The sequence below is a fragment of the Lepidochelys olivacea genome, assembly GCF_965140295.1.
Source record: "Lepidochelys olivacea isolate rLepOli2 genome assembly, chromosome: 3".
Lineage (NCBI taxonomy): Eukaryota > Metazoa > Chordata > Testudines > Cheloniidae > Lepidochelys > Lepidochelys olivacea.
In genome coordinates, this window is record NC_140413.1 from 85,038,855 (window position 1) to 85,063,639 (window position 24,785).

The following is a 24,785-nucleotide window of genomic DNA, read 5'->3' on the forward strand; positions in this document are numbered from 1 at the left end:
GTAGTGTAACCACTTTATCATGAAAGTGCAACTTACAAATGTAGATTTTTTTTTTTTGGTTACCTAACTGCACTCAAAACCAAAACAATGTAAAACTTTAGTGCCTACAAGTCCACTCAGTCCTACTTCCTGTTTAGTCAATCGCTAAGACAAAAGTTTGTTTACATTTCCAGGAGGTAATGCTGCCTGCTTCTTACTTACAGTGCCACCTGAAAGTGAGAACAAGTGTTCGCATGGCACTTTTGTAGCTGGACTTGCAAAGTATTTACGTGCCAGATATGCTAAACATTCATATGCCCTTTCATGCTTTGACCACCATTCCAGAGGACATGCTTCCATTCTGATGACGCTCGTTTAAAGAAAAAAAAATGTGTTAATTAAATTTGTGACTGAACTCCTTGGGAGAGAATTGTATGTCTCCTGCTCTCTGGTTTTACTCACATTCTGCCTTATATTTTGTGTTATGGCAGTCTCAGATGAAGACCTAGCACATGTTGTTCAATTTTAAAACACTGTCACTGCAGATTTGACAAAACACAAAGAAGGTACCAATGTGAGATTTCTAAAGATAGCTACAGCACTCAACTCATGGTTTAAGAACCCGAAGTGCCTTCCAAAATTTGAGTGGGACAAGGTGTGGAACATGCAGAAACTACAGAACTGGAACCACCTTGTGTTGGTGGCATCTGACTCAGATGATGAAAATGAACATGTCATCAGCAAGTTTATTGTTTTTACAGTGCAATTATTTGTAATAAAAATAATATAAATTCAGCAATGTACACTTTGTATTCTGTGTTATAACTGAAATCAATATATTTGAAAATGTAGAAAACACCCAAAAATATTTAAATAAATGTATTTTATTATTAAGAGTACAATTAAAACTGTGATTTATTGCAGTTATTTTTTTAAATCTCCAATTAATTACCATTATGTTTTTTTTAATCGTTTGAAAGCCCTATTCTAAAGGGACTATTTTTACAGAATGATTACCTAGATAAACTGACTTTGAAACTGAGATATGGGTTTAAGTTCATTGACAGGTCCAGTGGTACCGTACAAGATTAGTCATGTGTAGCTATATACACATAAGACACTCCTGTCTAATTCAGTGTAGGACCCTTTTCAGTCCTCAAAGAGACAAGAGATGACTGTAAATGTTATTTTTTAAAGTATAAACTGCTAGAGGAATTTCTCAATCAGAATACCCAGGTAGGAAAATTTAACACTCATAACAAGAAAATGTTAACCCAATAAAAGAGACCTATTTCTGTGTATAGCCCTGGGATAGTGGAAATACTTTCATTTGGACAGACATTAAACTATTTTGCTGACATAACAACATACTCTAGATCTACTCTTGTATATTCCAGATAAAGGTAAGGGGAACCCTATAAAAATATAATCCATAAAGTATGACTTTGCTTGGATATGAAGTTACATGGAAAAATACTGTCAGGATGATTGGTTTAGATGGTATCCCAATATTCCACCCAGTGTTAGAAAGGCATAAAGAGAAACGATGTCTGTAATTTAATCTATTTTGTAGTCAATTGTCTGTCAGTGGTTTTCAAACTTATTTGATCGCACTCCCCCTTCTTTGTGTCTCTAGTTTACACGCCCCCTCACCACACATGAACATATACAGATTTAAAAAAAAAAATCAGCGTGCAACTCTGACTAATAACTAAAACCAGTAAACCATTGATTCAAACAGAGCCAACGATCCATTGTAATAAGAGCAAAAGCAAAACTGCGACTGTGGTGGAAGCTTATAATTCAATGTGCAGACTGTGTTGTAGCAAATGGAATAACGTACAGATAGTAATGAATGATGTTGTACAATGCTATGCAAGCTTAACAGAAATCTGTCAAAATGCACAGCGCCATCTGAGAACCTGATATGTCTGGAGGAATCAGATTTGCTAGTTACTCATTGCTGTGGGTAAAATACATGCAGTATGTTTTTTTCCCCCCTAAACCATTGCACGCCCCCTTCCCAGGGCAGCCCTCCACCCAGTCTGAGAACTTCTGGTCTATGGTGCTCTCTGGGCTGAAATCAAGTACAATAATGATGCTGCTTGCTTCTTCAAAGCATAGTCTTGCGTATTTGGACCTTTTTCAGAGATGTACGTCAGTTTATTGTTGGAAAGTTGTTCCAAACTTGACTCCTTACCTAATACAAGGAGGTATGGGTTTCACATCTCCTGCTCCATGCATTGGTGGAGGGGGTGGTGGCTCATGTGGTCTGACCAACACTCGCTCCTCAGCTCTGCTCAGAAGTTCAGTCATCTGACTATAGGGTAATGCAGAAAGGGAGTAGGATCCATCCATATGATCCACATATGGCTGAGGTCTAAGAAAAAATAAAGGCAATTTTCCACTTCAAAATTGTCTTGCTGATGATCACAGACAAAATCATTCATTACTCAGCTCAGCTACTATATTATACTTCAGTTTGATCTCTGAATTAAATTCCCTCTCTGCACAAGAGATGCCAATCGAACTGTGGTTTTTAATTTTTTTTCTTTTCCCTTTCTGCCCTACTGCTTCTAGCAATTCAAACGTTAAAACAATTTTTCATTGGTAAACCCATACAATTCCTATAGTATGTGTGTGTGATGTTAGTGTTTATTGTTCAGACTTTACTGAATTAAACAACCATAACAGTGTTATTAGAAACAGGTTTACAGTATGAAACAGTCATGTACCTGTAGCGGTTTGTGATTCACAATCTTTTCATATGCAAACGTTCTTTTACTACTTTTCTAAATTATATAGCCATACATCATATATTGTAGTACTTCTAACAGTTTTATAAAACATTTGTCAAGGCATTACTGTGTTTGACTGGCTTGTGGACACACAACTTACAGCTAGAGTTCCACTGATCTCCTCCCAAACACAACGTTGCAAGCTAATATACTTCAACAAGATAACTTAAAGTGTACTATAATGTAGTAGCAGTAAAATAAAGATAACTCATCAACAGCTTAAAGTACTTCAGTCTCCTGTTAAAATCAACCTCTGTTTATGTCTTAAAGATCTGATCCAACACCAATTAAGAAATGTTTACAGATGTAACTGTTTAATTAAAATGTTGATAAAGATCACAATTTCTCTGAAGTCAGAGGAAAAGTGTTTGCAGAACACTTTCTAACTGCTGGTGGTTCTACTGTAGGTTTCTGGATAGTGCTCATGACTGTAATGTCTAAGCACAGTATTCATAGAATCTTAGAATATCAGGGTTGGAAGGGACCTCAGGAGGTCATCTAGTCCAACCCCCTGCTCAAAGCAGGACCAATCCCCAACTAAATCATCCCAGACAGGGCTTTGTCAAGCCTGACCTTAAAAACCTAGATTGTCACTGTTGATCCTTGGGGCTCTGAGTTTTCAAGTGGTTCTGCAATCACTTTGCTGTGGAATCTGGCATATACCTGCATGAGGGGTGTGGCAGGGAAGGTGATGTACTTATTATGGGCAGCTAACACAGTGAAATACACCTATAGGGTTTTTTTTCCACAGAAGAGCTGCACTTTAGGGAGGGTTTCATCATAACCTGAGTTGTAAATTACAAATTGAAATGCACTTGAAACCATTTTTGACTTTTCATTCTACATCACTGTAAATCGAGGTCTCACTAGGTCAGAGTTCTCAAGAGGCAGGTTTTTTATTTCAGACACAACATCCTGGATCCTACAGTCTGCAGCAGGCAACAACTATTAATAGGGCTACTAGATAATCTTAAAAATTGTCTTTTTTAAAAGGCTGAACAAAAAACAAGCCCCCCCTGCCAAAAAACCCTATTTCTTTTTAATTTTCAAGATTAATATTACTTGAGAGTCAGCTCTCTTTCATAGTACAGTTCCTCAGTTGGTTACATGCTTTTGGTTTTGCACAAACACTACAGGTATGTCACCTGAAATGCTACTGTCAGCCACCCGCAAAAGTATATTATGTAAAGAGAATTTAGCACGTTAAGGTTTGCAGAAACTTCAATCAAATTCTAGATTCAATCAAGAGTAAATAAGTTCAGTGGTCTCATCCAAGTGGATAATTTGTTCACATCACAAAACCACTACATAATACTGGCAGTTTCTGCTCAAGTAAATCAGAAGACTAGAATAACAGGGGTGGTTGTAGTTCAGGACTGAAATACAGTGACAGATCTGTGTGCAAGCCTGCACCAGTATGTTAGACTGATAAATGAGTAACAATGACACACACCTCCACATCCCCCATAGCAACGAATTCCAGAGATATAAATTATTCTTTAAAATGACAAGGTAATAAACCATTTAAAACACCTGGGTGAAAGAACTTCAAAATTCTCTTTTGGTAGAGGTAATTCTGTTATCACCACTGCATTCTGAGTACTGCACCCCATATACAGTCATTTACATCATAAATATATTTAGCCAAGGATAAGGTGAATGTCTCAAAATAAAGGAAGGAAAGAAACAAAAGAAACCTTGAGTCAAAATGTGAGGCTGGGCCATTAACAACTTCAATGTGCTTATGTAAGAGATTAGCATCATCCTCAGCAAGCTCTGGACCTTGGGCTAACTTCTGCCACTCTCGCCGTCTGTCATGAGGCGCCCTGGGCACTTTTTCCGGTTCATGAGGGCGATCTAGATTCTTCTGCTGTAAGAGTTATGCAAACAAAACTGACAGTCTTTTAAAAGAGGAATGCTTTTAAAATCAGTTACAAAACAGAGAGAGAGAGATCTTGATTCTAGCGCAAGAAAAAAAAAATTATTCAAACCAGAACAGGAAATGAAGGCCTAACAGAGGGAGACACTTCAGTTTATATGATACTTACTTAGCTAAAGAATAACCAACTGATGGTATTAAGTTCATTCAAAATCTAAAAAACTGGCTTGCAATATGTCTTAAATGAGATTCTGAATGTCTCTCTCACATTTGCATTCTACAAGATACCATACTTATGCTATGAAATATGTAGGATATAAACGGCTAAAAACAAGCATGTAGCAGTGCTTCCCTTCAGTTTTTTATTCTTTCTTTACAATTAAAATGTTCCCTTTCTAGCATATTAACGCTAATTTATAGTAAACATTTCTCAAAAAGGTTCCAAACAACTTTCTCTATAAAACGGTTGGGAATTCATATTTTAAAAGAAGACTCCAGAGACATCCTTGGATTCTTGTTGTATGTCAGTTAGAGATTTTTTACTGTTGTGAGGAAATCATAACATTTGGTAAACCTGCTGTTAACTATGGTGAGACAGCATTAAAACCCTGGGCTCTTTTAATGGTGTCTTATTGCAAGGAAAAATTGATTGAATTGAATGACATTGAGAATATTTTCAAGCATATTGAAACAGGCTATTTGTCTATATAAAGAACTGAACTTTTTAAATTGCAGAACCACTGAAGTATCATATGTGCAAGCAAACATAACCCACAGCTATTTAGCTTGGAACATAATACCTTCTGCTTTCTCTTTTCCTTTCTCTTGTCCTCGGTGTCCTGCAACATCTTTTCTTTCCATAGATCAAAGAAATATGAAGGATTGGTGTAAAACTTCAAACCTTCTTTTCCATCATCTCTGAGGTAAAATTATCAAGATAGAACATACTGTTTATTTGGTAGCGCATGGGACTAAATGCTGAGGCAATGTAAAGACAGCTTATTCAGGTAGCTGTAGCCATCATTTTAAAACACAATATTCAGGGTTTCTGCCTCGAGTACATTATCAAAAAAGTTATTACAACAAAAGTTTACCTGAAGCATAATAATTAGATTTAAAATTATACTAAAGATCAGTACACATGTTAAAGATAAATAAATAAGCCTCTCTAACATGGACAGCCAGGTTCATTTGGAGACTCACAAAAAACAGCTGAAAGAAGGAAAGATTATGTGTATTTTACAGGGTAAAGTCTACCTCAGTGAAGCCACTTTTTCCTTCTGTTGTAGTTTGCTAGAGCATTTTAGGGGTCCCTTTTGGCTTATAAGATCTGCAAACAGCTCTACTGAGGCTAGAAATCTATGATAGACTAATTCTCCTGCTTTTTGTATTAAACCTTTATGCTGGAAAATCCAGACACCTTGCCTCTGAGGATAACACTGTGGGAGCAATATTTTTTGATCTCTCTCTTCCTCTGTATGCTCAGCTTTTATTATTTCAGTTAGTTATTTCAAGTACTAATACTCTCATATTGGTGCCTCTAAAACCTTCCTCCCCCATTATTCCTTGTCGTCAGATCCTTATTTGAGAAACAAGTTTTAATGCTAGTTGTGGGATAACAAGTATCCTGAATAAATGAATCCACTCACCCTAAATTGTTTTAAAATGTGACTCTAATCTATCTCCCAACACAGTAAGTACAAGTTGCGGGACCAGTTTTTCATGTAAATAGGCATTCAACATAATTTTAGGAAAGCAACAAACCCTCAGCTCATTTTTTGTACTAACCACAACAGTGTAATCACCTGTTTTCTAAAGTTAGATTCTTACTGTCATGTTATATTATTATTATCCAATAAATAGAAACCTGTAATGGACTAAAAATCAATGCCTTTTCCATTTTATTATGTGCTCTTTGGCATCAAATTTGCCTTGAATGTCAATGTCACAGGAAGAGAATAAATTTCTTTTCAATTAATTTTGCTGTATCAAGTCTTAAAATGAAATGGGGTTTTGACTGTGCTCTGCCAGAAACCACTGAACATGGCAACAATGCGCAATTCTTTTGGAATTATTTTTCCCCTTTTCTCATAGATGCTATTGTGAAGTTGGTCACACCATATAAGATTCAAGTCACAGGATTGTATACACTATATAGTACTCCTTGGCAGAAACAGAATGCATCTTAAAAGGAATTTAGCTTTAACTTTCCTTCTCTTTTTCAGTAGAAACACAGTGTTTAACAAATATGGAACTTTAGAATTGCTTTTCTTACCAATGTTAGCTGGGCATAAAATTCACAGTAGTTTTAATGTTGATGGCCAGATTATGCCATCCTTACTCCTCAAGTAGTTTCACTGTTGTGAATGGACTACTCCAAGACTAAGGTACTACTCAACATGAGTAAGGATGTCAAGAATATTGCTATACGTTACTGGGGGGAAAAAAGGATTTTTTTCTGATTTTTCACACTTACCTGTAAGGGGTGAGTATGTTGAGTGGGGGAGGTTGTTCACAAGTATCATAAGTCTCCTGCAAAGGAATAGGCAGAGTCTTGCGGTCAAACAGCTGCTGATCTTGAATTGTGGAACTCCGGAAAGCTTTTCTCATTGTAATATCCTGCAGTGACACTGAAAGGGAACATCAAAATAAAAAAAGAGTGGCCAACAACACTTGATTTGGTTGCATTAATCTGATTCATTATATTAATGCTGAAAAATCACTGTGAACTTGTAAAGCATTTTATAAGTGGTAAGCATTACTATTAATAATGGTTTATTTGTCATAGTAGCACCCCAGTTTTACAGCGGTATATAAGGTCATATAGCTTTTAGTGATATAGTCAGACAACATGAAAACATGTATTGTATGTTCTGTTGCATTATCAGTGACTTATCACAGGAAACTTTTGCTCACTGGACTCCGGTTGGTAACAGAATTCGGTTTTCCCAGACAATGACTTTATCCCAGCTGGACCACCGCAGCCACAAAAATGTGGTTCTAGATTTCAGAGCTACCTGCTAAAGTTAACCCATTCCATTTCATGATCCTACGGTACTAAAAGCTGGCTCATCTTGATGTGGGGGCTCTTGCCTTTAGCTCTCCTTAACGTGAATAGGGACAAATTTGCACTCCTAGCATATGCGGTGCTGCCACTGAAGTACCACTGAGGCCCCAATTTAGCAAAGCACTTAAGCATGTTCCATTGAAGTCAATGGGACTTATTGGTAAGTAGTTCGCTCTCTTCTATTCCATTCCATGAAACCAGTAAAATGTCTTTCTAAACAGATTTCTGAATCAGGGTGTGACTTTTCAATTTAACTTAATTGCATGTAACTACTAACAAACTTTTAAAAATCCTGTAATGATCAGTATGCAAGATTCAAATAAAGAGAATGGGAAAGAGCCCAGTGTAACAGTGATAAGCTTAAACACTGATTCATAACTAGCAAATATGTTTAATAAATCCTTAGACAATAATCACTGATTCATAACTAGCAAATATGTTTAATAAATCCTTAGACAATAATCAAAATTAAGGTCAATGTGACACTTTAGATTATTATACAACCTTTATGGTTTAAAGAACATCAGGCAGGTTGTGCTACAAGAATTCTTATTAGGAGCCTCGCAAGGTTAATTGAAAAAAATGATGGCAACAGATGACATTTGCACTGCAGAGTCATGAAATAGTTCAACATCACATCTTTCTCCTTCCCTTATTCCCATGGAGTCCAGTTACCTACTTGACCTTTTTTCCCCTCCTAACTAATGTCAGTTTTTCAGATTTGACAAATAAAAGGAGTACAACCTATACCAGCAAGCTGTGGTGTTTTTTCTCTTCAAAATCATTCTATACTGCAGAAAGGCAAATTTAATCTAAGTAATAAAGAGCTGATTTTGAACAGAACTTTCAATCCTGTCAATATTTAAAGAAACAGATTTGTGTTTCTCCTCTCCTCCCCCCTAGAAATTAGTTTTTTTCTGGAGGTCCCTCAGTCTCACGCACCCAGGTGCTGGAACAGTTTGGTTCAATGGCTCTCAGTACCCTTTCTACAAAAATTGTTCCAGTACCCTACTCAAACATTCAGAAATGTCACTACAGTCTTTTAAAATAATGATTTAAAAGAGTGCATATGATTAAATTTTAAGGGTTTTCTTCAGTCTGATTTTTGTAGCGTATTAGCTAGGGCTGTCAAGCGATTAAAAAAATTAATCACACTATTAAACAATAATAGAATATCATTTATTTAAATATTTTTGGATGTTTTCTACATTTTCAAATATATTGATTTCAATTACAACACAGAATACAACAGGTACAGTGCTCACTTTATATTTATTTTTGATTACAAGTATTTGCACTGTAAAAAAACAATAAAAATAATATTTTTCAATTCACCTAATATAAGTACTGTAGTGCAATCACTTTATCAAGAAAGTTGAACTTACAAATGTAGAATTACCTACAAAAAACCTGCATTCAAAAATAAAACAATGTAAATTTTTTGAGCCTGCAAATCCATGCAGTCCTACTTCTTGTTCAGCCAATCACTCAGACAAACAAGTTTGTTTACATTTGCAGGAGCTAATGCTGCTCACTTCTTGTTTACTATGTCACCCAAAAGTGAGAACAGGCATTCTCGTGGCACTGTTGTAACCGGCGTTGCGAGATGTTTATATGCCAGACGCACTAAAGATTCATATGTCCCTTCATGCTTCAAACACCATTCCAGAAGACATGCGTCCATGCTGATGATGGGTTCTGCTCCACAACAATCCAAAGCAGTGTGGACCGACGCATGTTCATTTTCATTGTCTGAATCAGATGCCGCCAGCAGAAAGTTGATTTTTTTTTTTTTTGGTGGTTTGCGTTCTGTAGTTTCCAGATTGAAGTGTTGCTCTTTTAAGACTTCTGAAAGCAAGCTCTACACCTCATCCCTCTCAGATTTTGGAAGGCACTTCAGATTCTTAAACCTTGGGTCGAGTGCTGTAGCTATCTTTAGAAATCTCACATTGGTACCTTCTTTGCATTTTGTCAAATCTGCAGTGAAAGTGTTCTTAAAATGAACAACATGTGCTGGGTCATCACCCGAGACTGCTATAAGAGGAAATATATGGCAGAATGTGGGTGAAACAGAGCAGGGGACATACAATTCTGCCCCAAGGAGTTCAGTCAGAAATTTAATTAACGCTCATTTTTTTAATGAGTATCATCAGCATGGAAGCATGTCCTCTGGAATGGTGGCCGAAGCATGAAGGGGCATATGAATGTTTACCATATCTGGCACGTAAATACCTTGCAATGCCAGCTACAAAAGTGCCATGCAAATGCCTATTCTCACTTTCAGGTGACAGTGTAAATAAGAAGCGGGCAACAGTGTCTCCCTTAAATGTAAACAAACTTGTTTGTCTTAGCGATTAGCTGAACAAGAAGAAGGACTGAGTGGACTTGTAGGCTCTTAAGTTTTACATGGGATTTTTTTTTTTTTGGCGTGGAGTCATGTAACAAAAAAAAATTACATTTGTAAGTTGCATTTTCACGACAAAGAGATTGCATTACAGTACTTGTATGAGGTGAATTGAAAAATACTATTTCTTTTATCATTTTTACAGTGCAAATATTTGTAAGCAAAAATAATATACACTTTGATTTCACTTATAGCACAGAATAAAATATATATGAAAATGTAGAAAAACATCCAAAAATATTTAATAAATTTCAATTGGTATTTAACAGTGCAATTTAAACTGTGATTAATTGTGATTTTTTAAAAAATTAATCGCTTGAGTTAACTGCGATTAATCAACAGCCCTACTATCTGCTGCCTCACTTCCTTCCCATCGCAGCAGTTGAAAACAGTGTTACTGGAACAGCTGGTAGTTCCACTGTATAATCACAAGAGGGCAGAAGACAGGACTTTCTCCACAAAGGGCCTGCAACTTTGGAATGCTCTCCTCACTTACCAAATCACATCAATGACATTCTTTGTGAGGCTAAAGATGGTTTTTGTTCACTTTTCGGTTTGCCTTTTGAGGTTTTATTTATGGTGTTATTGGCGGGCTTCTCCCCCCTCCACTCCTGTTTTAGGATCTATTTAGTTAGGGGATATTTTATCCCTGTGAAAACCTTGTCTAGGTAGGTGCTCAGAAGCTTTTCAAGACTTCATGAATAATACTATTACTAACAGAAAATCCCAGCTAGATGGGAGTAAAGCAATTGACAATGGCATTAACAGTAATCTTGAATTCCATGAACAATGGAGACTTGAGTTTTAGAGTGGACTCCCATTTTTGCAAGCACAATTTTGCATTCAACCATGTGCAAATATATATTTATTTTTACCTGCCATGAATTGCAAGTAATTTTGCTTGCTAAAAACTGCACTTAAACAGAGGCTGGGGCTAACTTGATCTAAAATCAGGTCTTGACTTATTTCATAAAATTAACTGTTCTGCTTTCAAAGTTCTGTGCAAGATATGTACAACTGTCCATGTTCAGTACTGCACGGCACTCCCTTAAAGTCTTAAATGCCATACAGGATTTTAGTTTGAAACACATTCTAATAAAAAAATCAGTACAAATCTGTTCGAACAGCTGTACCCTCAGACAGTAGTGAAGGGATTAATTTGGAACATTTTTGGTCAAATAAAACACATACAAAATGTTTCTTTGCTTTTGATATCTGACCTTCACAAAAATATGTAACACATCTCCTAAAACATTGCCAAATTATTGAGACATGCACTGTTCTATATCCTCTCTTTTCTATCATCAATTGCCTGGTTAAGTCTTTAGAAGGAATGACCTTGTCTTCCACCTTTCCAGGCCTAAAATGTCCAAATCATCAGTCTCCCTCTTCTAGATATCGACCTCCCCTCCCCACTTAGCACAGCAACTATACACGCCTCACAAAAGGGGAAGATCACTCCCCAGGGCATTTAGTTCACAAAGCTCAACAGATTATCTTTCCTCCAAACTTAAGAAGTTATTTGATCTCTGAGGGCTATTTATAGATTGTGGAATTCAAAACTGCTACTAGCATTTCCTTCTTTAACATTCTTTGATCCGGTCATGAAAAAGCAGCCGTTTGGTTCAAAACATTTGACCACATTATGATGACATCATTAAAGGAAATGGAAGGTCACAAAGCAAAGAATATGTAGAAATATCATACTGTGAAATAATTAGCCTCTGAAAGTCATAACAAGCCTCGGTATGCTGCAGGTACAAATAATCCAATATCCAAAATGTTTGGTGGATAAATTTCTCAGGAAGCACAAACTCACTGTATATGCGGAAATCCCAGTGCATATCTTAGTTGTAGTACACAAACAATGAGACCCTATATATGCTGTTTATTCAACATTTAAATCTCTCTCATTTTACATTAAATGTACGTGCTCATTTGAGGATCTGTATTAACACAGTAAGTGCAAGCTTGTCCTTTCCAACTCTATTCCTATGATTCTGTGAAAAGACCCACTACATCTGCTATTCTTACTCCTTGCCAATACAGAGTTTCCAAGTAATTTAAAATAGCTCATCTTTTTGACAGGCATTACCAACATATTGTATGTGAGGTTCTGAAAGAGATCCTTGTCCATTTATCTTTTCAACTTAAGGAAAAAAATAGAAAAAGCAAGTATTTAAATAGCGGTACTGCAACATATAGTAATTGGGTTTTGTTTGAAGCTGCCTTACAAATGAAATAAAAACCCATCAGTACTATAAATTGGTAATAATAATTTACCACCTGGTAAGCTGCTTCTTAGATTTCACTCCCCTTAGTATCATTAAAGTATGACCTGCAATTTACAGCAAAGGATGAGCTATGTAGCATATCAGCGTGCTGACAGAAATTAGCTATTCTGATAGAAATAATTTACCTTTCAAAGAAATATTAAATCTTGTATTTTATAGCTCACTTTAAAAGAAATCTGTTAGGCACTAGAATTTTTACAGTCTTTCCAATGTACAACTAATGAAAAGATTCTACACCAAAAACATTCCAGAAAAGAGGCAATAATATTCACTAGGAACTGGCAAATATGTCTGTGCAGATCTACAGTTCTGTGAACGCTTATCTCAGCATTGCACTCCCAGCACCATTTAAAACCATGAATTCTGGAGCATCACAAGCATGATCCCTTGTGGAGCTGAATGTTTTGTGAGAATTTTATATAAACAGTCCATGAACCCAAATGCCCTCAGTTCCCTTCCTCTATTTAAAATCCTGTCCACAGACTTGGGAGAAGCAGGGAAAGAAGGTGGATATTTAGAAAAAACTAGTTATCAGTAAGTAACCACCTTTTCTTTATTAAAATTTTTCTCTCTAGAAATAAGCATCTGACTCAGCTCACATGAGAGAGTAATCGTTGCGATCTGAGCTCAGTGTAGGTGTTTTACAGATTTCAGAAAAGGTGATATTCTTTAAGCATGCTTAGAAGCCACCTTGCATTTAGTAGAGTGACCCCTCTGCCACCAGATTTCCTGTCTGATCATAGTAGTCCTGATAGTTGTTAAACAGAAATTACTTTCCCCTAGACTTGTCCCCAAAGACAATGAGCAACCTCAAATTTTCTAAAAGGCTTTGTTTTAATGAAAATAATAGCTCATATGCTCTTTGGACATTAACTCACATGTGGAAATTAAGCTCCATAAATTGAAGAGGCTTTGAGAAGACCTGGGAGGTTAATGTACTGATTGAGACAGAGTTAAGAAATCACCTTAAATTTGGGATGTAGGTGTAGAACTATGTCCTGTGAAACACTGAATAGAACTTTAGGGAATACCTTTCTCACCCAGGCATTTCAGGCAGCAAATGTGCTGGTTGGGTCATCACAAATATTTTGACAAGAAAATGCACTACTCAAAACCTGAAATTTTGTCCAGATCCCCCTTTTTACAGATAGAAAACCAACTGTAAAGAAGCACAGATCTCTCACTAAATTAACTATCTTTATCAAATGGTGGTGGTGGTGGTGGGGGTTAATTTAAAATAGATTAGCTACTAAACCATTAATAAATTGCATCAAATGGGCAGGACAACTGGATGAAATGCACTGAGGATGGTTGCAGACATGGCCCTCACCCCCAGTGTCTGGCTCTGTGTGAAGGACATGTTTTACTGCTTTAAGTAGTTGTAGGATTTGCAGCACATAGGAATGTGTGCTCAGAATGAGTGGGGATCCACAGATGCAATCTTTGATGGAGAAATGATTGCATTCTGCAATTCTAGCTCTAATGTATTGTTCTTTACTTAGGTTTGGTGCCGAAAATTCTGTCTGCATTAATTATGCTCTGATCATATTGTAATCAGTGCTTAATTTGTGCCAGGACTTGCCAGGGCTGAGTTCATGGCCCTGGCACCTCTGGGCTTGCTGTGTCAATTATGAAAGTAAAAAAATTGCTTGAGCTTCAGCGTCTAACTGCTTGACCCTGGCATGTATTTCATTACAAATTAAGCACTGATTGTAATTATGAAGTTTAGCATACTGTATATGGAGGTCAGGCCCCAACTACCTTGTATTCTTTGTTTTGAAACTCACTAAATCATCATTCACAATTCACCTACTCCCATTTTGTGACCCCCAGAGACAATAAATGAGACTGGTTCTATAGCTCCCAGAAAGAGACAGTGGACCTCTTGTTTTAAGTGTTTTTCTTGAGATGGATCCCAGAAGAGGGACAGAGAGCAGGGGTCAATTGGAGGAATAGAATGGAAGTGGATAGAATGGCCCTCTTTCATGACTTCCAATATCCACTTTTCTGAAGTAAGGTACTCCCAGGCAGGTAGGTAGTAAGAGAGTGGGTCTCCAAAGGAGGGTTAGTCACACAACTGGTGATCCAGTGGAGTGGAATACTTGATGACACCAATGAAGGCATCAGAAGTGTCTCTTAAGAGAGAGGTGTTGACTGGGTAGAAGTAAGGGTGGGAGTACCTTGTTTCTGAGGTCTAGCCTTTCTCCTGAAGGCTCCTGAGGCTTAGGGAAAGTGTGCTCATGGTAGTGCTCCATTTCTGAGCAGTTTGAGATCAACTAAACTGGCTTCTCATTGCAGGCACATAAATCCCCAGTGATCGCAACACTGTCTTGGAGTCCTTGAGTATGTGGAGTATGTCTGTATGCCTGGGAAAGAGCTTAAGGTCTACAGCCATGTTTTGAACTTCTCTTGGAAGTCCTAAGGATTGGATCAAGGATGCTCTTCTCATGACCATCAACCTGGCCACAGACCTGGAAGGTGTATGAGTGGCATCTAAGGCAGCTTGTAGAGCGGTTTTCCTATCAACTGTCCTGCAGTGATGATAGACTGGAATTGATCTTTCTGGTCTTGTGGCAAATGCTCAATAAAATGTGTAAACTTGAAGTATGTATTGAAATCATATTTTGCCATCAAGGCCTAGCATTTGGCAATATGAAATTGGAGAGTGGCTGATGAAAAGTTCTTCTTTCCCATCAAGTCCAGCTGTTTAGATTCCTTATCCGATGGAGAGGCCCTAAATCATGTTTGATTGTTTCTCTCATTGGTAGCCTCCATCATAAAGGAATTGGGTTTAAGGTGGGAGAAGATGTACTCCATTCCTTTGGGTGGGATGCAATATTTTTTTTTATCTGCCCACTTACAGATCAGTGGAATTGTGGCAGATGTTTGCCACAGGGCCTATACGGGAGATATAGATAGGACAGTGTTTACCTAGGGATGTCAGGATGTCCACCAGGGAATGTTTGGGCTCTTGTACCTCCTCTAGTGGAATTTGAAGGGAGTCCACTAGCCTTTTCAGGAGTTCCTGGAATGTTTTGAAATCCTCTTTGTAAGAGGCCGATGGTGGCATTACCACCTCATCTAGAGATGAAGACTTTCCAGATGGAGGTGAGATCTTCTCTGCCTGAGTCTCCTCTTCCTTTTGTACATCTTTCAAGCCTGGAGTATTGCAGAGGTGTGAGGACATTCTGTAGAAGCTCATGGGTGGTATGGTACTGGTGCTTTCTCCTAGACATCCAATGAAGTTGGTCACTGTAGTGGCCCAGTGACCCCACTGGGGAGGGACCCAATGATAATCCTAGTCTCCGAGCCTATGATATGTGGATGGTTCCCCAGGCTTGTATTCATGCAAGGGGCTCATAGGGATGGTAGGATAGTACAGTACTGGGATGGATCCATGTACTGAGATCTCTGAGTCAGAGGTGTCTTCCTCCGAATTAAGGCAGGAGGAGCTCTCTGATGTTCTAATCTGTACTAAAAGCTGGAGGTATAAACCAGTCCCAACATGCTGCTTTTGTAGTGGTACCATGGAGGCGATGGTGGTAGATCCTCCTTTCATTTGTGATTCAGGTTCAGAGATAAGAAGATCCTCTGAAGAAAGGAACCTGGAAGGAGGTGGAGGGCTTGGATATCCATCACCTGAAGCTCAAGTCGATACTGGGTGATGAGATTGAGGTTGTTGCAGTACCAAGATGGTTGTAGTGTCCTGCCCTCTTTCAGAGATATTGCAAGATACCGGTACCAGGGTGTGAATGATAGTTCTGTGGGTCTCGCTATGTCTAGAGGAAGTAGATGGTGGTGCTGTGGTATTTGCTCTTGAGGTAGGCACATCTGAGTGGGTCTTCTTCCTCAGAACCGATACCTCAATACCAGACTTAGTCCAAAACTCCGCTGTACCCTTAGAAAGATGAGAGGTCTCCCGAGAGTGGGTCATATGCGGTGATTTTTCCCTCCTCTTCATTTCCCTCCTGGGAGAAGAATGCTTCCTCTTTTTTGAGGTCTTATTGTCCAGGGCTGCAGATGAAGCAGCAACAGTAACCAAGGCTGTCTGTAACATAGATGCCAATATACGGGTGTATGGGGGGGAAGTAGACCCCTCAGGAGCTAGGGCATGCTTCATTAGGATTAGCTTCAGTCTAGTGGGAGTAAAATCCCTTCCCCCTATCTTGAGCAGGAACAGTCTCCACTGCCCCTAATTGGAGGAGATGATCTACCTTTTGGGCAGTAAATATTTGTGAGAGGACTCCATGAAGAGAGACAGGATGGGTGGGTGGTATAGACAGGAAAGGAATGGTATAGCCCATTCGGGTGACTTGTAGGGCCGATTTGTCCTTAGTGATAGCTGCCCACTTGAGGTAGAATGGGAGCAAACGGTCTCCAAATAGCTGGGTGGATGGTATATGTGCTGGAATGTGGGAGAGGTCTTCCAGACCCTCCACCAAGCCTTCAAATTTGCTTATTAGAGGAAGTAGTGGTGGTAGAGGGCGTCGTCATTGTGATCTCTGTCGCTGTCATTGCTGGTGTTGTCTGTAAGGCCTCTGGTGTTGCTGTGTATATGTCGGGTATCTAGGCGACTGATATGTTGGATACCTGTATTGTCTCCTTCTTCTGGCAGGTGTATGAATGCTGAGGGACCGGAGGCTAGCACGTGAATCCTTCAAGGTGTGCAGTACTTCATTGGTTTTGACTGCAAACAATTTTTCTCTGTCGAAAGGGAGATCTTCGACCATATTTTGTATCTCCCGTGGGAATGCCAAAGAATTAAACCATGAGGCTCGTCGCATAACAACCACCATAGTGATGGACCTCGCAGCCATGTCAGCAGTGTTCAGCGAGACAGCCATGAGTGAAATCATCTGTCCTTCAGAGACCAGCGATTTGAATTGTTGCCTCTTTTTCTCAGGAATGTCATTAATAAAGTTCATACATTTGCCATAGTTCCTGTGGTCATATTTGGCAAGTAATGCCGTGGGTAATTCGCCACTCTAAATTGAAGTGTGGATGATGGGTATACTTTGTGGCCGAATAGGTCCAACTCTTACTCTCCTTATTGAAAAGGGTGGATCGAAATTGTTGTTTGTCCCTTTGGTTGCCTGCTTCCACTACCAGAAAGATGGGTGCTGGTAGTGGATCCCTTGCAGGAAATATAATATTTTCGGTCCACCCTTTTGCATGTTGGGGGTATTGTGGCTGGAGTTTGCCACACTGTCTTGGTGGGTTCCATGATAGCCACATTGATTGGCAATGCTATTTTGCAGGAGAAAGATGTCTGTAGGATATCAGTTAACTCATGTTGAGTTTCCGGCACTTCCTCCAGAGCAATCTTCAGCTCATTAGCCACTCTTCTGAACAAGTCTTGGAAGTGAGTACAGTCATCTGCCATGGTCGGTGATGGAGGTATAATAGCCTCGTCTGGTGAGGAGGAAGAATTATTGTTGGTTGGCGAGGTGTTGGGAGCAGTGTCCTCTTCCTGCTCTGCCATGGGTTCCTCCTGTGTGTCCGCAGCTACAGACTCCAAAGGTGGAGGCGGGAATCTGGTGTCCTCCCTATGTGTGCTGGGGTGCATGTTATGGTGTCTTCTGTAAGACCCCCAGGGATTCCAGTATGGCCAGAGACCAGGGAAGGTCCCATCCATGGGTAGTCATACCAAGGTGGCATGTCGTGAGCGTATGTGGACCATGATCGTAGTGGTCCAGCAGCAATAGGTGTCCTGACTGGGGAAGAATGGTGAGGGGAGACTACCCCTTCAACCTCTTCATCTTCATCACTTAAAAACTGTGATGGTATGGGAGATAGCTGTTGGTGTGGTACCACTGGCCCCGGTGAGACATTGGTGCCTAAGAGAGGAGACTGTGGTCTCGGGGAGACCTACAAATCCTTATGGTGCAGAAAATGGCATGGTGCCAAAAGCATCGGTGCTGCAGGGCCGGGTGCCGATTGCACTGGTGGTGCGGTGTGCTGAGTCGGTGCTGATGTTGCTTGTGTTGGTGCTGTGACGATAGCAGCATTAGTCTGTGGCGTGGAAATAGGAGCAGTTGCCAGTGCCATCTCCTTTGGAGGTACCAATGGTGTCGTGATGGAGACAGGCAGCTTAAAGCCATTATCCTTGGCACCGGAGTGGTGGGTGCCCGCGGCTGCCACCACATGAACAGTGCCAGAGGTGCCTGGAGTGTCGTAGGTGCTAAGCTGTGGTGAGGCCAGCATCAATGAGAGCGATTTGGTCAGCGAGCGTTTTGTGCTGGTCTGCTTTCTATGAGGTGAGGAAGATGACTGTTTTTTTACTATTTTTTTGGTCTTCAAGGACCTTGGCATTGAAAGGACTGGTGACCTCTGCTGTGAACAGGGTTCCTGCCCAGGGTTGGAGGCTGGTCTTAGGGACTTCTCCATTAAGCTGAGTTTAAGCCTCAGGACTTGTCTACATTACCTGCAGGATCGACGGGCAGTGCCGAGTGCTCTCCCGTCGACTCCGGTACTCCACCAGAGCGAGAGGAGCAGACGGAGTCGACGGGGGAGTGTCAGCGGTCGACTCACCGCAATGAAGACACCGCAGTGAGTAGATCTAAGTACGACGACTTCAGCTATGTTATTCACGTAGCTGAAGTTGCGTAACTTAGATTGATTCCCCCTTCCCCGCACCCCCCCAGCGTAGACCAGGCCTCAGGTATCTATCCCTTTATGCCCTAGCCTTCAGCTTGTTACAGTGGGCACTTTCTGGGGAATGTGAGATTCCGCCAAGCAACTGACACATTGAGTGTGTCCATGTGATACAGGAATTGCCTCTCTGCATGTCATGCATCTTTTAAAACCTAGTGAATCAGGCTTTTCCTAAACTACTACTAACTGTACTATGGGATGGAAAATAATATTTTTTTTAAACAGGGGACATAATTCTAACAACTGAAACTTAACTTGTCTATCCTAATTTACTAATTTATCTAACTTGTCAATTTGAAAACGAAGGTTTTCAATGGGACTGCTGAGTGCCGTCTCAGGCCGGCGATGGTTGAGAAGGAACCGAGGAATCTGGGTCGCATGCACACTAGCTGAAGAGCCAGCAGTGTGCAAGGCAGACACCGTGCACTGCTGCAAAACTCTCCGAGCAAAGGCGCAGGGATGCACCTTCACCTGGAGTGGAGTGGAGTGGAGTACCCACAGGGACATCTCTCTCGAAGAACCTGTTCTTTCAAATGTCCCAACCCCCTTTCCAGGTGCTGCTCCTTGTCTTACAATAAACAAAACTCTAGCTTCCAGTTTCTATTTCCTTTACCAAGACCAGTTTTTTATCCCAGCTGCTGCTTCCTCAAGTTAACATCACAATTGCCTCGCCTCACAGCTACCAACCATTCTAGGTTTCCCCTGCCAATGCCATCTTTGTCATCTATAGCAAAAGCCTCTACCCCCCACCTCTTATGGTATTAAGGCTATATAACAGTGGTGGGCAACCTGCTGCACGCGGCCCATCTGGGTAATCTGCAGGCAGGCTGCAAGATAGTTTGTTTATATTGACTGTCTGTTGGCATGGCTGCCCGCTGCTCCCAGTGGCTGCGGCTCACCGTTTCAGCCAATGAGAGCGGCGGGAAGCAGTGGCCAGCATGTCCCTGCCCACCACCGCATATAACATTTCTTGTTTCTCAGCTATTAATCTTTCCCATGTGGTAACTAAATTCTGTGACAGAGCGATGTTTCTAGAACACTAAAAACCTACAGGTACACTTAAACGTTCAAAAGAGACATTTGAATTGAATTAAAAATTAAACTAATGACTTTTATTCATTTAAATATTTAATTCAATAACATTAGTTTTTGAATTTTTACACTTATTTCTCTGCTGCCATGGAATTTTCCATTTATCACAGCATTTAGCACAGGTGTGCTGCAAAAGTCAAAGGCTTTATGTACTATGTTTGGCTTCCAATTTGTTAAAATTAAAAACACCATTATAAGGCATTCTTTTCTATTAAAATAGCAAAATAGACAGATCAGCTCTCAGTTTATAAATTTTCCTTCTTCCAGGACACCACTTTTTTTTTTTTTTTAGGGAGTAATACACAGCTGTTATTTGTTAATGACTTGTTACACTTGGTATCAGTACTGCACTGTATATCAGTATCTCAAGAGAGAGGCATGAAAGTTAGGATGATGATTCTTAATAAAAGCACTGTAAAATTTCCACCTACACAGATTTTAAATTATATATCTGTACTAGCAGTTCAAGATTAATGGCACTAAGAAATTCATAGAACTGTGGGTAAAACTGACAAGTATTCTTTACAAGAGCAACAATATGAATGGATCACATTTTCTTTATTTCATAGTTTGGACACAACTACTTTCACAAATAACCACTAACAGCTAACTCACTAGTCTTTCAATTATTATAGGATGTGTGTGTGTGTGACACACACCTTCAACCCCCTCAGAAATCACTGTATGTTAAATAAGGACATTAAATAAAACATGGCTGCAGAGAAACCACATCTCCAGTGCAATGAATTTAAATTATTTTTACTACAAGAAGGAATTTTATACCTTACCACGCTACATTTATGTTCTAAAAATAAATTATTAAAAGAAAAGATTTCAGAGAATTCCTTAGGTATTTCTTCAGTTAACTTATGATAATACTTACAGCACTGATTTCTCATGCTAGCCACAGCCAAAACAGGCTGAATGCTTCTATTATTTTTCACTGAAGAATTAATTTTATTAACACATGCCTATCATCATGTATAAAGAAACATATTCATTCCACTTAATTGAAAACAAACAATTATTCTTCCTCTATGTACAAGTATAGCATCACTGGTATGGGGAGAACAAAGTAATACAGAAGTCTTTGTGATAAGAAAAAAATGAGGGGAAGATACCTTATATTCAAAACATATGGACACTCCCTCTCTAAGCTACAATTTTTCAGATGTTATGGATTCATTAATTTAAACAGAGTATTTCAGTGTTGGAAACCATTTTGATTTCCTTTTTACAGAATATTAAGCAAATACATAAGGCAGAAATAATTCAAATGCTAGCTCTGATAACATTAAATCCCATTTCTGGTTGTTTGATTTCTATGTGCGATCACTGATTTTGTGAAATTAATAACTTCTAACAAACTTAGTAAATTTTATTCAAACAAAATCACATTTTTAAAGTCATTGATGCAATATTCTGATTCGTTCTATAAAATCTATGTATGAATCCATGTAATTTCTGTTCTTTCCGCTCCTCATTTTTTCCTGTAGAAAGTCAGTAATTCTATACGTTCCTTGTTTCACTCCTGAGGTACAATGTTTCCTGTAGCTCCTGGTGGAACCATATATTTCTATACTTCAGGGTAGTGCATAGTGAATACAATCCAGTCACTCTCCTGATTTGATTTTTCTTCTTTTGCATTAGAAGATTTTATTCATATAAAATTATGAGGGAAATTCAAAGTCCTTGCAAAACTTCAGTTTCTTCTGTCAACCCTAAATCAAAGTTCATGTCAAGTATCTGTATCTTGCCCAAATGTACTTCATTCTCGCTGTTCATTTATGCTGTGAGCCCCTAAAAGTGAATTTTTTCTTCTTTTCTTTGTTGCTGTGTGGACACAGAGGAGTACATCTTAAAAGAGATCTCTGCTATTGTCTGCTGAAAGAGAATACCCCAGTGGCATATCAAAAGAGAATCACCTGATGTGTATCCTGGTATAGATGACCCCATTGCCATACAAGTTAAGATTAACAGAAGGGAGTGAAGTTTTTACAGGGCTTCTGTAAATCACTCCGTTTTGTATGGCAAACATTTCTAATGGAAGAAAAATAAAACATGTTGATATAAAGTCTCTCCTAGCTCCATGGTGCATAGGGGCAGTGCTGTCACTCCAACACACTTTCAGAGGGTGCAGCATGTGCTCTGCTACATGGCTGGTCAGAGGGTAGAACCACAGTAATGCTTCCTTCCTAACCCCTTTGGAGTGGCTAGCACTGCTAAATAAATGCATACTTTACAATCAGTTGAGCATAAGGACTGAGATTTGCTTGAATCTCGCATGGAGGTTTAAGACAGGAGGCTCCATGAGCCCTCCTCTACCCTTACCCTTCTGTAACTTACCAAACTAATTTGCCAAACTTTTTTAGATTTTATTACTTAAATCATAAACCATTTTCCTCCATTAAAAACCTTGATATTATTTTAGCCCAGATGAGAGCAAGAACTGTTTGTAAGTGAACCCTTAAAATTCAAAGCCAGAGAAGCCTGGTAAAGAACAAATGGTTTCCCCCATCTCTCATAATGGTTCCCCCTATCTCTTTACTCCCCTATCAAAGGATTCACATTGGGCAAACCTGTTCTTCTAAGCAAGGAGTGCTGGATATAGCTTCTTCAAGGAACTTGTTAAATGACAATCCTGGATCAGTAAGACAGGCAGTACCCCAGCCTTTCCTATAAAGTACTGCCAGGCACTGCTAGCCCAGAGAATGAGGAACCGATACTGAGTTGCCACTTGGGTCATGCTGCATGACCATGAAATTGGTGGACTGGCTCCCCCTCTTACCCCTGTTTTGTTTAACTGCAACATTTTTCTACTTCCTTACCAGTGTGGTTTAATAAACATTTGCAAGAATAAATGCAGTATTGTCAAAAGCATTTGTAGTGCATTTTGGGCTAAATACTATTTTAACAATCTCTCTCCTGATTCTCTGACAGTAAACACCCATTAGTGCCTAGTATGTAAGCCTATAACTGAACTTGTCAAAGGCCATTTGTGCAAGAAAGTATGAATACCCATCTCACTACTCTGTAATATCCTCAGAATCGTAACTACATCAAGCAAAATGGGCCCTGTGTATTTTTCTGAAATTTGAACGTTTACCAAATTCGTACAGACATAATTTCCCCAAATACTTAAATTTTAAACCAATAACTAGATTGCCAAGGGTAAACATGAAAATGACATACCCCCACCATCACATCTGTTATAAGATTACAGTTGCTCACTAAGAAATCTTTCAATATCCAATCATTGTAAGCATAGTCCTTTACTTGAAAAAGGGGAGGTGTGTGTGGTTTTACTTTCAGAGACTTGGAGAATGTGAGAGCTCCTCGGGCAAATCATGAGTTTGTGGAAAATCAGCAGTAATTCTGTGAGCAGTTGCTTTTAAAAATCTGTTCTAAAACAAATACTAAACATGTCAGAGTCAACAACTCACCCTTCCTGGGTTTTTATTTACACTGAAATTAACAACATAAAATTCAGTTCAGACCTTCACACTGGGTTTGGCTACTACTAGGATTCCTACCTTAGGACTGCTCAGCCTTCCCCCTAGATCAGTGGTTCTCAAATTTTTGTACTGGTGACCCCTTTCACATAGCAAGCCTCTCTGAGCGACCCCCCCCTTATAAATTAAAAACACTTTTTTACATATTTAACACCATTATAAATGCTGGAGGCAAAGCGAGGTTTGGGGTGGAGGCTGACAGCTCGCAACCCCCCATGTAATAACCTCATGACCCCCTGAGGAGTCCTGACCCCCAGTTTGAGAACCCCTGCCCTAGATCCTCCCTCTAAGGTTACTCCCACCTTCCCTATATCCAGGTCAGTTACAAGTCACCTGTTTAGAATCAGGAGAGCACACTTAACATTCCACAGAAGAATAAACACCTGCTACTAGGGTGGGCAATTTCAGGCAAACAATCTTATAAAGCTGAAGAACTTGATAGTTTCCACAAGACTAGGGTCCAGAGTATGAGCCTGATACGCCCATTAGGTTTTGGAAATCTGGTGCATTTTTACCTAATTTTATAAAACAGACCAACCAAACGTTCAGACTCTTTTGTTTTATAACGAGCCAAAAGACTGAGCAGACTGTCCAGTCTAACAATTTTAGCAACGGCTTGTCCCACAAAGAGAATCTTGATCACAAGCTGTCTCAGCTTAATGGTATGATCCATCAGTGGTGCAGCTATCTCAAAAGAAATGTGTTTTTCATTTCTAAACAGAATAGCTATAACATTATCCACCAGAACTGAAAAAAAACAACAACCCACAATAAGAATGCAAAACTTCCTTCTACTCATTCTAGTCTTGGAAAGTGAAGTTATATAAACTCCATAGTTCCTATAGGATGCAACATGAATCCTCACTTTAGTGTAGTTAACATTTTCTATCTCTATGAATGGAGCTTTAACCGCAACTAATCATGCAGAACTGGAACATCTTTTTATTGAAAACTGGAATCTTAATCTCTGTCTGAGATTACATTCCAAAAAGTGGAGTGGTCTGATTTGGGATTCTTAGATATTTTCTGTTTCTGTCTATAAACAATAGCTTCCCTACTTAGGTTTTCAGGAAATGTGGAAATTACGCTAACTCTGTATGGTGAAA

At 39.3% G+C, this 24,785-nt stretch overlaps 1 protein-coding gene across 6 annotated transcripts in view; it reads right to left on the reverse strand.

Annotated features, from left to right (window-relative positions):
• Positions 1-24,785, reverse strand: part of WASF1 (WASP family member 1) — a 173,419-nt gene that overhangs the window by 5,871 nt on the left and 142,763 nt on the right. For all 6 annotated transcript variants that reach the window (XM_084624109.1, XM_084624113.1, XM_084624110.1 and 3 more), the window contains 4 exons: positions 7,133-7,286; positions 5,457-5,574; positions 4,475-4,647; positions 2,180-2,359 (listed from right to left, as the gene is read on the reverse strand). In XM_084624109.1, the coding sequence (XP_084480235.1) occupies positions 2,180-2,359; positions 4,475-4,647; positions 5,457-5,574; positions 7,133-7,286 (625 nt within the window). The remainder of the gene's footprint in view (positions 1-2,179; positions 2,360-4,474; positions 4,648-5,456; positions 5,575-7,132; positions 7,287-24,785) is intronic.